We start from the raw sequence: 12,642 nt of genomic DNA, 5'->3' as shown, positions 1-12,642 counted from the left end.
GGTCCTGGACATGCCCTTCGAGGAGCCGATGACTTTTACCCACGCGGGGGACGGGCCGGAGGTGCACCGGTCCACACATGACACGACTGCCCCTCGCTATCTCAGGGACTACGGGTGGGAGGGTAAGTACAAGTCCCGTGACGTGCGATGTCTGGACACCAGTGGTTTGCGCTGCAGTGTCATGCAGCTCCTGCCACAGTTTGCCCGACCCCGAATGACTGACATGAACGCACCCGACAAGAGAGACCAGACTCGCAACCGGATGCGGCCACGGCTGCCGGTCTAGGCCGACGTCGGTGGCCAGGACGGTCTCGGGGGGGGGGGACATATGACGACGACCGTCATGCCCTCCTAGACATAGAGGCCGTACCTGTCCACCGACGTGTGCCTAAGGGTGGCACCTATCCCCTTGGTGCAGCACAGTGCAGTGCAGTGTAATGTATAGATCAGGGACGAACCTGCGTGCGCCCTACGTCTGGTTAAGGACCGCTCACGGAAGGCCACGTATTTTGTGTAATTTATGTATTTTATTTAGTAATTCATAATTGTATTTGTATTTTTATAATTAATCATATGTTATTTCAGTGCTGGTGTTTTGGTTTGTAGACCCACTGCCTGGCCTGCCGCGAGCTCGTGTTCTTCCGTGCCGGCCTTCTTCCCCCCTTCCATCGCCCGCGGGCGGGCAGCAGAGCGTCAGGCAGTTGCGAACTGGGAGTCGCACGGAGCGGACCTGCTTCGCTCCGCTCCGCGAGAGGTAGCACGGGGTCCGTGTCGCAGCGTGGATGAAACGTTCGTCTACCGACGTGGTCGTCCAGGCTGTGACAGGATTCCTCGCGATAAGCCTCGTTAACAAGATCGCGTCTTCGTAACTCCGCAACTCATTCCGCTCGAGATGCACGCAGTGCACGTCTGGACCTTCCTACTTTCTTAACCTGTATATATCGTTATAGAGTCGTCTACACATACGTCACGAGTCGCGTACGTGCTACGAAGCACCACTGAACTTTTCGTAACCGGTATGATTCGTTACGGGACCGCATACGCTGTTACGCTGGTTCTCATTTTGTCTTCAAGTGTTTGTTTCCAGGAGTCCGGGTCGCGGCAGAGGAGGACGCTCGTTTCGCGACGTGCCGGCCAGGCTGCGACAGGATTCTTCACGGAATAAAAGGAGCTCGTGAAAACGGACATCATCGCATTATCCTTATTACCATTTACCATTCCTTCCACATACGCATAGTTCCCTCCTGGTTCCTTAATTTCTGGTCTCGGCCACGTTGGCCTGAACTCACTTCCTCACCGACGAGAGCTACATTGGCAAATCAGGACAGTTCACCACAGGGAATTAGGGACCATAGGCCGAGGGACGTCAGTGCTTCCAAATGTGCTGCCTTTTTTGATTGTGCATCCAAAATGTGCTTCCTTTTTGTTGATGGTGCTTCAAAACATGCTGGCTTTTTTGATTGTGCTTCCAAATGTGCTGCCTTTTTTGACTGTGCTTTAAAATGTGCTGCATTTTCGTTGATGGTACTTCCAAATGTGCTGCCTTTTTTGAGTGTGCTTCCAAATGTGCTGCTTTTTCGTTGATGGCGCTTCCAAATGTGCTGCCTTTTCGTTGATAGTGCTTCCAAATGTGCTGCCTTTTTTTATTGTGCTTCCAAAATGTGTTTCCTTTTTTTGATGGTCCTTCCAAATGTGCTGCCTTTTTTGATTGTGCTTCCAAAATGTGCTGCCTTTTCGTTGATGGTGCTTCCAAATGTGCTGCCTTTTTTGAGCGTGCTTCCACAATGTGCTGCCTTTTTGTTGATGGTGCTTCCTTTTTTTTGATTGTGCTTAGTTAAATATGTGGTGACTGAATATTTACTAGTTCAAAACCTCTTGTTGTTACTAAAATATTTTTCAAGGTCACTTGGTCCTTTAGTATGTATAAAAAATTCATGATGTTCTAATTGTCTGTAATTAGCTAAAGACGAAGAAGGTCCTGCGGTCCTGAAATGACTAGCCTATACGTACGATATTGTCATAACTCGGTCTCATGGTCCGAAGACAATTGGCCTGTATGTGTGGCTTTGTACATGAACGATTTATAGGTTATTCAGACTATCGAAAAATTAGACTTTCATGTAAGGCATAGCGGTACTGTATTTAATTCGTTGGTCAGGTATATTGTCTTGAGTTGTTTTTCGTAGAGTGAATGATTAATAAATTTCACGAAAGGTAATGGAAAATAAAATATTAAATATATATTTAATATTTAGTTACACCTGTCACTGGTCAAGAATCGAACCGAGGACAGGAATCCATCGATTCAATATGTTAATTAATGAGTGATTTATTTAATGAATTTTGGATTTTTTCCCAAATATCTAGATAAATAATTACAGATTTTCAAGATGGTGACCAAATTTCCAGATGGTAGGTACCTCAGTTGTAATAAATAATTACTGCTTTCTAGCGGGTTAGAATAAAACTAGCATGATGGTAATGATAGTAAGAGGAGTACACACACAAGATGGTGTCCTCTAGCAGACGAAAATATGATGGTGGCCTCCAGCGGACGAAGACAATGTGGCGGACATGGTGTCATATCAGTTGACGATATAATTATACCTTGGTATTGGTGGTGTGAGGTCAGTCTGTAGGTGGCTTCTGTGGAGGAAGGATCTGTTGTTTTTTTTTATTTTTTGTTCTTACCGGATTCGAACCAAGGATGGGAATCGATTGAAGCAATCAGTATATAGATTATAGATTTATTTAATGAATTTTGGAATTTTTTCCATTAAAATCGGATAATAAATAAAGATTTTCAAGATGGTGGTCGTAATGGAAATTGATACAAGTGGTGACATAATTCAGAATGTCGCGTGTGACGTAAGACACTTTTATTACTTTTTATTGAGAATTGTTTAATATAATAACAAATTACTGGTTTACTCTCGCCGGAAATCGAACCGAAGACCGAAATTGTTTAAATAACAAAACATTTGAAGTAGGCATTTTAAAATTATTTTTTGGAATTTTTTTCGGAATTTCTAGCATAAAAATTACGGATTTGCAAGATGGCGACCGTAACGATAATTGCAACAGTTATGTCTTAATACAAGATGGTGGTTCTGTCTCGAACAGGTGATGATATTATTACTTCAAATTTAAAAAAAAATCACAAGTCCGAATATGCATGTTATTTTTATATATACCTACCTTATTTAATTCTCAGTCTGGTAAATGTCTCGATGGCCATGCGGTTAAAGGTGTATGTTTTCCAACCTAGAGATCAGAGCTGCGATGGTTAGAATCACAGCACTTCCAATGTATTTTGCATAAAAAAAAAAATTTAATATGTCGATAAGGACCATAATAGCTATGGTAGGTAATGGAACATCGACCTTAAGTGATGAGACAGAGAGACGCTGGCACTCTCTATGAACAAACAGCAGAAACAAAGTTAACGGTATCCAAGATGGCGGCCTCCAGTGGACCAGAAAAAAATCAAGAGCGACGCTGGTGCTCTCTAGGAACAAACGACAGAAACAAAGTCGACGACATCCAAGATGGCGGCCTCCAGTGGAACAGAAAAAAATCAATATGACGACCATGACGAAAATTTCATCATAATGAGTGGGGCGCTCGATTTAAAGATGGCGGATTCAAGATGGCTGATCCAATATGGCCGCCGGTGGTCAAGGTCAAGGTCAAAGGTCAAGGTCACGGTCATCCAAAATGGCCGCCGTGACGTCACAATCCAATATGGCGGTCGGCTCCTCGCGCTCCCCAGCCTTAAAGCCTATGCCCGGAGCCCCATTTACATACTACTAACACGAATGAGATCGTATTTGCCAAGACCACTGCAGACATGTCTCAAGCAATTGCTTGTTCAGATCGCAGTGTATAAAATAGCTGATTCTGGTGAACCTCGTATTTTTAAACTAATATAAATCCTGTATGAAGTGCTGAAGCTATTAAATATGTGTTTTATATGATTTTAGTGTTTGTTTGTGATCGGTTGTTACATTTTCGAGTGCTAAACAGACGCGTTTATTTACATATCGATTACAGAACGAGTACAATGGATGTGAAAGATGATTAGTTTAATGATGGTTGATAATGTAAGTTACATTCACAATCAGAAAAATTAAATCTACATTCGTGACGCCCAGAATCTATTAAAAATAATTGAAAAAAACTGTGACATTACACTATTGATAATACATAATATTCCTCACAAATTCTTCAGAGCTTCGGTAGTGTAATGTCGGTCTCAGTAGCATAGTTAGAAAAGCATGGTGCAGGGGCTCTGGGTTCAAATCCCGGGTAAGACATGGATGTAATTTGTGTTGTTTTAATACACCGACAACCACAACTACAATTTCACAATGATTTGGGGTAACATAAAAATACAACATTAAGGGGTTGGGGAGATGATTGGTACACTGGTGATTGTCAAACTTGCCAGTGTGTCACACATCTTAAAAAAAAAAATTGTCAGATAGTTTGAAACTGTAGCTCTGGTTAAACTCTCGTCACAGACAAAACAATTTTTGATTACAGATTATTGAATACAAATATAGTTTTAAGAAAAATTGTTCATCTAATTGTTATAATAGCTATATTTAAATTTATAGCTAAGTCCATTGGTTTGGTTATTTCATATTTGGTAGGCTTTGTCACATATAAGTTTTAATTATAATAAGATTCAATTACTGCATCACAAGTAACATAACCAATAAAAATTAACTTATTATATTAGGATATGAATGTTTAATATTATTGATGAATAAACGAAAACTTTATAGGAACTTATCTACGCCCCTGTTAGGCTAAATGAATATATGAAATGCTGTTCTTTCACTCAAGATTTAAGTTTATTATTGGAACTTATACATTCTTAAACAATGCTTGTTTATTTATTGTGCTTGGTAAAATATTTGTTAGCTACAATTTCTGAAAGTAGGATTATAAGTTAATAATCAATTAAAATATTTAAAAAGGATTAATCGGAAGCAATTTGAACTCTTACGATGATATTAGCACAACTATTATTACTGTGAATTAGCTCTATGTGCTGTCTTATTAGTAAAATATCATGAATACCTATATAATAAATAAACTACATTAAAGCAAACCCAATGTCCTCGCATCCTTTTAATTTTATGTAACTAGAGTTTCAAATTCAATCTCGTTAAGCCTAAATCTACAATTTTTTTAACACTAACAACTTAGTTTTTTTTTTTTTGCACTTGACGTGCAGAAAGTAAAAAATTAAAAATTAATATGTTACATACTTTTAGAACAAATGTCTAAAATTTTATAACATTTCAAAATTTGATTCAATGAACAGTAACATGTTAAAAAAAATCACATCTGTATGAAGTTGTTACATCTCGTTAGAGAAATACCAAATCATTTTTATAATATATTTTGAAAATGACACATTATAACTGGAAGGGGTGGAAAAATGAGGGATTAAAGGACAAATGAATTCATAATTTCCTTCACTATTAAATATTTTACAAGTTATTGTAAATCTTCGAATACTATGTAAAACTTTCTTCTGAAACAATTTTTGATGAGGCGAACCATTACTGCAAGGAATAGGAAAAAAAGGAGGTTGGAATAGAAAAAAATGTAACTTCTGTTCTGTATCCTGTACACTATTAAATCCATACCCATTCTTATATATTTTTAACTTTTTTAATACTATGTTGAACTTTTTTTTTTGCAAATGCATTTTGATACGAGCAATCATTGCCGCAAGGGGTGGAAACGTACTCAAACACTATTTAAAACATTAGTCTGAACAATTTTGATGAGACGAAATATTAGGCCTACTGCTTTAGGTTGAAATAACAAAAGGGTTTTAAAACATTTTAAATTCCTTCCTACGTAGGCTACACTATCAGATTCGTTCAAACTTATTGTTAAACTTTTAAACATAAATTTTTTTTACTTAATGTTTCAATTTACTTTGCTGTGTAGTTAAATATGATATTTTTATTAAACTAATATTTACGGTACCTTATCCTGAATCTGAAGCATAGTGAAATTTCGACAAAAAAATTACAAAGAGCAGTTTTTCAGTTTTTCACTAGGTACCTGAAATGTTTTTTTATCATTTTGTAAATGCACGTTGCATTTAAACAAGTAGTTATTTAGTATTAACAGTTCTGGAGATGCTAGTTTAGGATAGTTATACTTGAAAAACGGTAATGCCAAGTTAGTGGTTAATTAAATTAAGTAAGCTACACTAAAACTATAGTGAAAATGATTGATTAGTATCGGTTAGCAACATAAATAATATGGTTGAATAGGTTAAGGTTAAACTGTTTCTTGCATCGTACCTCGCTGCACTACGTTGCACTAGCGTCGCACCGCACGTGTTTGCGCTTCACACGTTCGGCCGAGCACACGCCTCTGTGAGGCAGCGAGATGTCATAACGGCCTGTGCGAGTCTCCGATCTACCTGTGAACTAGCTCACAGGGTTCACTTTATGCTAGTTGGTGCCTTCAGCACCCACGTACCGTATTAATTTCATGTGAGGATATGGCAGGACATCAGTGTTAATGCATAATGGTAATATAACCAACAGCTATAGTGGCTCAGTGATGGTTGTAATGTTAACTAACGATAATCGAAACTTAAATTAATCATTTTAGAGTATGTTCAATAAGAGACAATTGGACCTTCATTTAAATTCTATGAAGGTTTAAATATCATTATGATTGTCATCAGTACTTAAACTAGGTAGAGAACACAAGTTCACTTTATTCTTATTATTTATTAGTAACGTATTCTTATTCTATTTAAAAATGCCAACTGGAGTAGTTCGTTTAAAATTCTGCTACTTTTCACACAGAGCACTTAAACTCCAGAATTTGAGGCTATTTACAGTAGCAAGATTTTGTGAGAACAGCCGCCACTACCAACGAATTAGTTGTCGCCCGAGCAGTAATCGTCAAGTGACACAACCAGGGGCGCAACAACTACATTTCCAAAGGGAGGGGGCAATATACTTGTTTATAAAGAATCATCGATCCCCCTATTGAAGCGGGGGGTCCGGGGGTCCTCCCCCGGGAAAATTTGTATTTCAAGGTGGAAAATGGTGCTATTTAAGCAGTTTTATTATCTAAAAATTTATTACACAGCACTTTCTTGGCCCCGTTTGCCCCCACTTCAAGGTTTCAGAGGGGGTGCAAAATACCCTTGCCCCCCCCCCCCCCTGTTGTTGCGCCCCTGGACACAACGATACTGGTTAATGTTTACTTCACGTAATCAAGGCAAGTTAGTCGTTGTTCTGATCACACTAATCATGTACTAAAATGTGGCCACTTTTTGGATTAGCACGATCACACCCAAAACATGGTTTGACCTACCCTTTTGCACATGCACGGGCCTCTAGTGGCGGGATGTGACTCGGGGTCCTCTTTCAACAGGGCTAGCTACGTTTTGGCTCTGTGGAGTCCTTCAATAAGGTTTATCCACTGACCAAAATTCTGCAGTAGAGTACTTTTTTTCGAACCATTTTCCATCGGCACCGCGGCTAGCCTCTCACAGCTGGCCTGAACTCGCCAGCCGCTTAATATAATCAAGTGTGCCTCTGCAATGGACGTTTTATCTCATTACATAATTTCTTAGTTTTAGCCTGTGTGTGCGTTGCGACCCAGGCATCACTTAAAAGACTTAAATCGTCAAAATGTTTTACCGCTTCGTCCGCACGAGGTCACCGCTTCAGGTGTACAGTTTCATGAGAATTATTTCCAATTAAGACGACCCGAGGACTTTTCGGGATCTACTCTCTTTGCAGTCCATGTGGCATTAGTTTCATAGTTATGCATTCAACATTATCATTATCCATACTGGAGGGGTTTTCTCATGTTCCCGTTATTATGTCATTTAGGTTTTTGTTTGTCCACTGATAGGCTACTGCGGAAGTAATTACCACGCTTAAAATGTTTTGTACATCGTTGTACTTTCAAGTCGCGCATAAGAGATGGCGCCCGTACAATTAACATTTGGAACTAAGGCCGTAACTAACATTCACTTCCACTCGTCATCGTCTGCGACCTTGTAGTCGAAACCACGAGCCGCGTCGAACTCCAGCTCTAAGACGTAAGATAAGCCATGTCTACGTTAGTGCCGTGTGCGAGTGGTGATTGGCAATGAAGACTATCATAGCAGAATTATCATTGCATGATTCCTTAATTAGTCATTGATTAATACAGCTTCACCGGTGGCTGCAATAGCCCGAGGCGGAGGGACATCTACTTCCTACCAGCATATTATGGTGACGTCATGCCTCTGTGAGGCAGCGAGATGTCATAACGGCCTGTGCGAGTCTCCGATCTACCTGTGAACTAGCTCATAGGCTCACAGGGTTCACTTTAAGCTAGTTGGCGCCTTCAGAACCCACGTGAGGAGATGGCAGGACATCAGTGTTCAAGCATAATGGTAATATAACCAACAGCTGTAGTGACTCAGTGATGGTTGTAATGTTAACTAACGACAATCGAAACTTTAAATAATCATTTTAGAGTATGTTCAATCAGAGACAATTGGAACTTCATTTAAATTCTGTGAAGGTTTAAAGATCAAAATTGTTTGCTTGTATTAACTATGTAATATATATATATATATATATATATATATATATATATATATATATATATATATATATATATTATTGTGAGTGGGAGTCTTGGCTTCGAGAGGTTGAAATGAAGGACGGTAGAGACTGTTTGTCGGAAACGAGCGGCGGAGTAGTACCGAGCGACAGGAGACATTCATTATATTTTCTTAGCTCTAGATATAATACTTGTTTCATTCGTCTCTTAGAAGTCCCGCCTAATCCATTATCTCATTTACGGGGACGACTTAACAAAATTAAATATCCTTCAAGAGTTTGTTGTGTTGTTGATGTATATGAAGCACGTGTTAGTTTCAACCATAGGTAAATCAGTCACAGCGAAAAGCGAGTATTATTTCCAACATCGGCTTTTGTGTAATTAAGGAGTGCGTAGAGTCTGAATGTCACCCGAGTGGTAGGTGTTAAGTTAGGCAAATAACTGGACAGCACGTGCTTCGGAACTAAGATTTCAGCTGACAGCAGACGATAACAAGATGGATGCCTACTGCAGACGACAAAGCTTCTTCATTATCTCCTCCCATCCACGAGTTATTTAAATACCCAAATGCAATACCCCTCCTCCACACCCATTATAGACTATAGCATAAGTGGAAAGATAGACCAAGAGGGCAGCTGATGCAAAGTGAATTTTGAAAAATCAAAAAATTCGAATTTGAAAAGTCAAAAGTCAAATCTGGGTCTGTCAAGGTCATCAAAAATGGCAGAAGGGTCAAGGTCATCAAAGATGGCAGCCATCACATCACAATCCAAAATAGCTGATCCCAAATGGCGGAAGGATCCTGGATCTTGCACCTGTCCCAGAACATACTATTCCTATCTACTTACTGTCTACATGAGATTTCGCAAAAACCACCCCATATCCCTTCCCCACCCTATAATTTTTTTTGGTAATTCTAGATGAAATTTGACCCAACTGACGAATAAAGAAACATAGAAATTACTGTCTACATCTGTTTAAAAAAAAAGAGGAATCTTACTTTCCACATTGGTTTCTTAAAAACCACCCCAATCTCACTTTCCCATACCTTATAGATAAATTTTGGTATTTATTGATTAAATTCATCACAACTTATCTAGAAAACCACTCCATCCCCCTTTAAGCAGAGTTTTGGTAGTTCCTAATGATATCGCTAACAATTGACAAAAATTAATGTCTACATCTAATTTCAAAAAATAAATATAAGGAAGATCGCTATCTACATAATATTTAAAAAAATCACCCCCATTCTGCATTCCCGCCCCTTAAAAAATAATGTTGATATTTTTGATGAAATTTCGGACACTTGACATTGAAAATAAAACAAAATGTACTGTTTGGTTTCGGGGGAAAAAAAATTCCCAGCCTCTATCCACCAATAGTTAAAATTTATGAAATAAAAATTGCAGTTTTGTATTTGAAATAATTTCTCTCCCTTTCAAAAAAAAATGAGACGTCTCTTTGCATTGCGTGAAGACCAAGCAACGCAGGTTACTTCAGCTTATGTGTATACACACGTAAGTGTTGTATTGAAAGAATTTTTTTTTCTGTTACAAAAGTTACGTTAGTAAATTTTGATAATTTTTATAACTATTTATTTCACAATAGTTCAGTCTACTAAATAAAAAAAGAAGTATAACTTCTAAAGCGCTTACTAGCATACTTTTTTTGACGTGACAACGTCTAACCAATTGATGAACGCCGGCTGCACACACGAAAAAGTGTCCCGTAACACACATTGTCCCGTTGCGCTGTGTCCCGTTACGCTAATTGTACGCTGGCGCCGCATCTATCTCTCTTCCACTCGATTGGAACAACCTTCGATTTGACTTTTTCGAGGCACATTAAACTTGAAATACTCCCATTCGTTTCCTACTTTTTCTATCATCGTCCTATCCTTAACAGAATAACACAGATTGGAAGAAGTTAAATAGCAAACATGTATAAAAGTTATAGTTAAAATAATCTCTTCGTTAAAGTAATAAACATATTTGAATTAATGAGTGCAAATAAATGTAAATTTATCAATTAAATTGTAGATTTCATTTCACTCCTTTATATCCATACAAAATAGTGATAATTCAATAAAAATGATTCAATTTTATTCATAAAAGTATGCAATCATTTCATCAATGTTTTGTTATGACAGAGGTACCCCCCCCCCCAAACACTATGACTCACCCCCCCCCCTAACCAAATGATGCGCCCCCCCCCCCCCCCCGAAATTTTTTATGCCATTTTCTCAATGATTTACTCAATTATTTTATAATATTATACTTTTTTAGTATTATATTTTATCACATATTGCATTAATTAAAACTGATTTTCTAATAATAATTTTGGTCATATCAGGTAATATTTCCATCCTGAACCGACAGATGCCAAACTGCTTTTGTTGAGGAAAGTGCGGGGTTGCCAATTTGATTTACAAGATCCCTTTCAATTATCAAAGCACCAGAAATGTGTTTTCACATTAGAAGCTATAATTATGTAAGTAAATAATATAAACATTTTTCTCGTCTTTTAACCACCCCCCCCCCCCTGAAATTTTAATGACGCAGTCTGCGTCGTTAGCCCCTGGGCACCCCTGGTTATGAAGTTGTCACGTTAAACTATCGACCATATTCCTGTTGTGGAATATTGTGTGGCGTTAAATCCTGACAAGAGCAATTTTTGCTTAATTTGTGTTTTTTTTTTGTAGTTTTCTTCTGCAGACATACATGTGCTAAGCAATGTCGTATGTCCAAAAGCCTACATCAAGTCATGCACTCCCATTGCACAAATCTTTCAAAGATAATATCGTCCGTAAACCGACTTTACAGACAACCAATTTTTTTTTTTTCGTGATGAACCTGCAACCCAGCTGTTTCTCATGGCAGATGTTCTGCGCCTCTCCCGTGGTTAGTGAATCTCTAAGGCGCTACGGCGCTACGGCGCTACGGCGCTACGGCGCGCGGACAAAGCTAAGCCAGCCAGCATCCCTGGCCGCCGGCGCTATCGACGCGGCGCGGGCGGATGCGGCCTCGCTTGCGTCACGCGCGGGTATCGATCTGCGGGCGGGCAGGCAGGTGCGTGGTTGCTTGGCCGCCGCCAGTCGCCAGCGCAGCAGCAGCTGGGCAGCAGGCAGCGTCATGAAGCGGGGCCAGCGGCCGCCTGCACTCGCCTCGCTCGCCTCGCTCGCCTCGCTCGCCTAGCTCGCCCTTCCAGCCCGCGGCCATGGTGCACCTCAGGGTGAGTCTGGGCACTGGCCCACGGCGACGTACGCTAATAATTACACTTACAAACTAAAAAAGGGGGGTTGTCTGTAAAGTTCGTTTACGGACGATAATTTTATGTGACGTCATAAGAAAACATTGATGGAAAATTTGCATGCTTTTTAATTTTCAAATATTATTTACAGTTTTTTGCAAATTTAATTTAAATAATTTGTTCAAATACAATAACGAACAATTAGTTAAAAAGTCCGCCTTAACCTGTTTGATGTTATAGAAGATTTTCTCGCACGGTGGTATTGCCGGTACTTGCACGCTCGGCTCAGGCGGAACGTGACAATGAGTCGTGCTTTTTCGTGCGTGCAGCCGGTGTTGGTCGATTTGTAAGACGTTATCACGTCAAAAATATTAGGCCGTAAACCAAATACTTAACAATATGTAGTATGCTATAACTCATATTATATCACGGTTGTTATAACAACCTAATGAAAACTGCAAAGACAATTGATTAAATTTAAATAAGGAAAAAGGAAAACAGCACATTTCTTTGGAATAAACCTTAGTATTTATTTGCATAATGTGCCGTTTTAAAACCGTTAGCTAATAAGCTTGAATTTGTAAAATTTTATGATGTTAGGCCGAACTGGAAAAGGAAAAGATTATCTGCACAGAGCTCTAGCTGCCTGAAGTCGGGGCCTGCCGACCACTCTGATGTACCAGCAACCAAATATACCTGCTTTCAGGACATTCGAAACAGTAGTTTATAACGTTTCCATGTCTCGCAGGAACAGTTATACGTAGGGCCATGTATTTT

At 39.3% G+C, this 12,642-nt stretch overlaps 2 protein-coding genes across 2 annotated transcripts in view; one reads left to right on the top strand and one right to left on the bottom strand.

Moving 5' to 3' along the window:
* The window catches only part of LOC134529765 (putative tricarboxylate transport protein, mitochondrial), a 54,995-nt gene that overhangs the window by 40,854 nt on the left and 1,499 nt on the right, over positions 1 to 12,642 (bottom strand). The gene's annotated exons all lie outside the window — the stretch shown is intronic.
* LOC134529764 (gamma-2-syntrophin) overlaps positions 11,627 to 12,642 on the top strand; it is a 73,205-nt gene continuing 72,189 nt past the window's right edge. Inside the window, exon 1 of the mRNA XM_063364178.1 lies at positions 11,627 to 11,847. Within this exon, the coding sequence (XP_063220248.1) occupies positions 11,833 to 11,847 (15 nt within the window). The 5' untranslated portion in view covers positions 11,627 to 11,832. The remainder of the gene's footprint in view (positions 11,848 to 12,642) is intronic.

This window comes from Bacillus rossius, chromosome 2 (assembly GCF_032445375.1).
Source record: "Bacillus rossius redtenbacheri isolate Brsri chromosome 2, Brsri_v3, whole genome shotgun sequence".
NCBI classification, from domain to species: domain Eukaryota; kingdom Metazoa; phylum Arthropoda; class Insecta; order Phasmatodea; family Bacillidae; genus Bacillus; species Bacillus rossius.
Note: the sequence above shows the minus strand (reverse complement) of the source record. Positions and strands in the feature narration are given on the sequence as shown.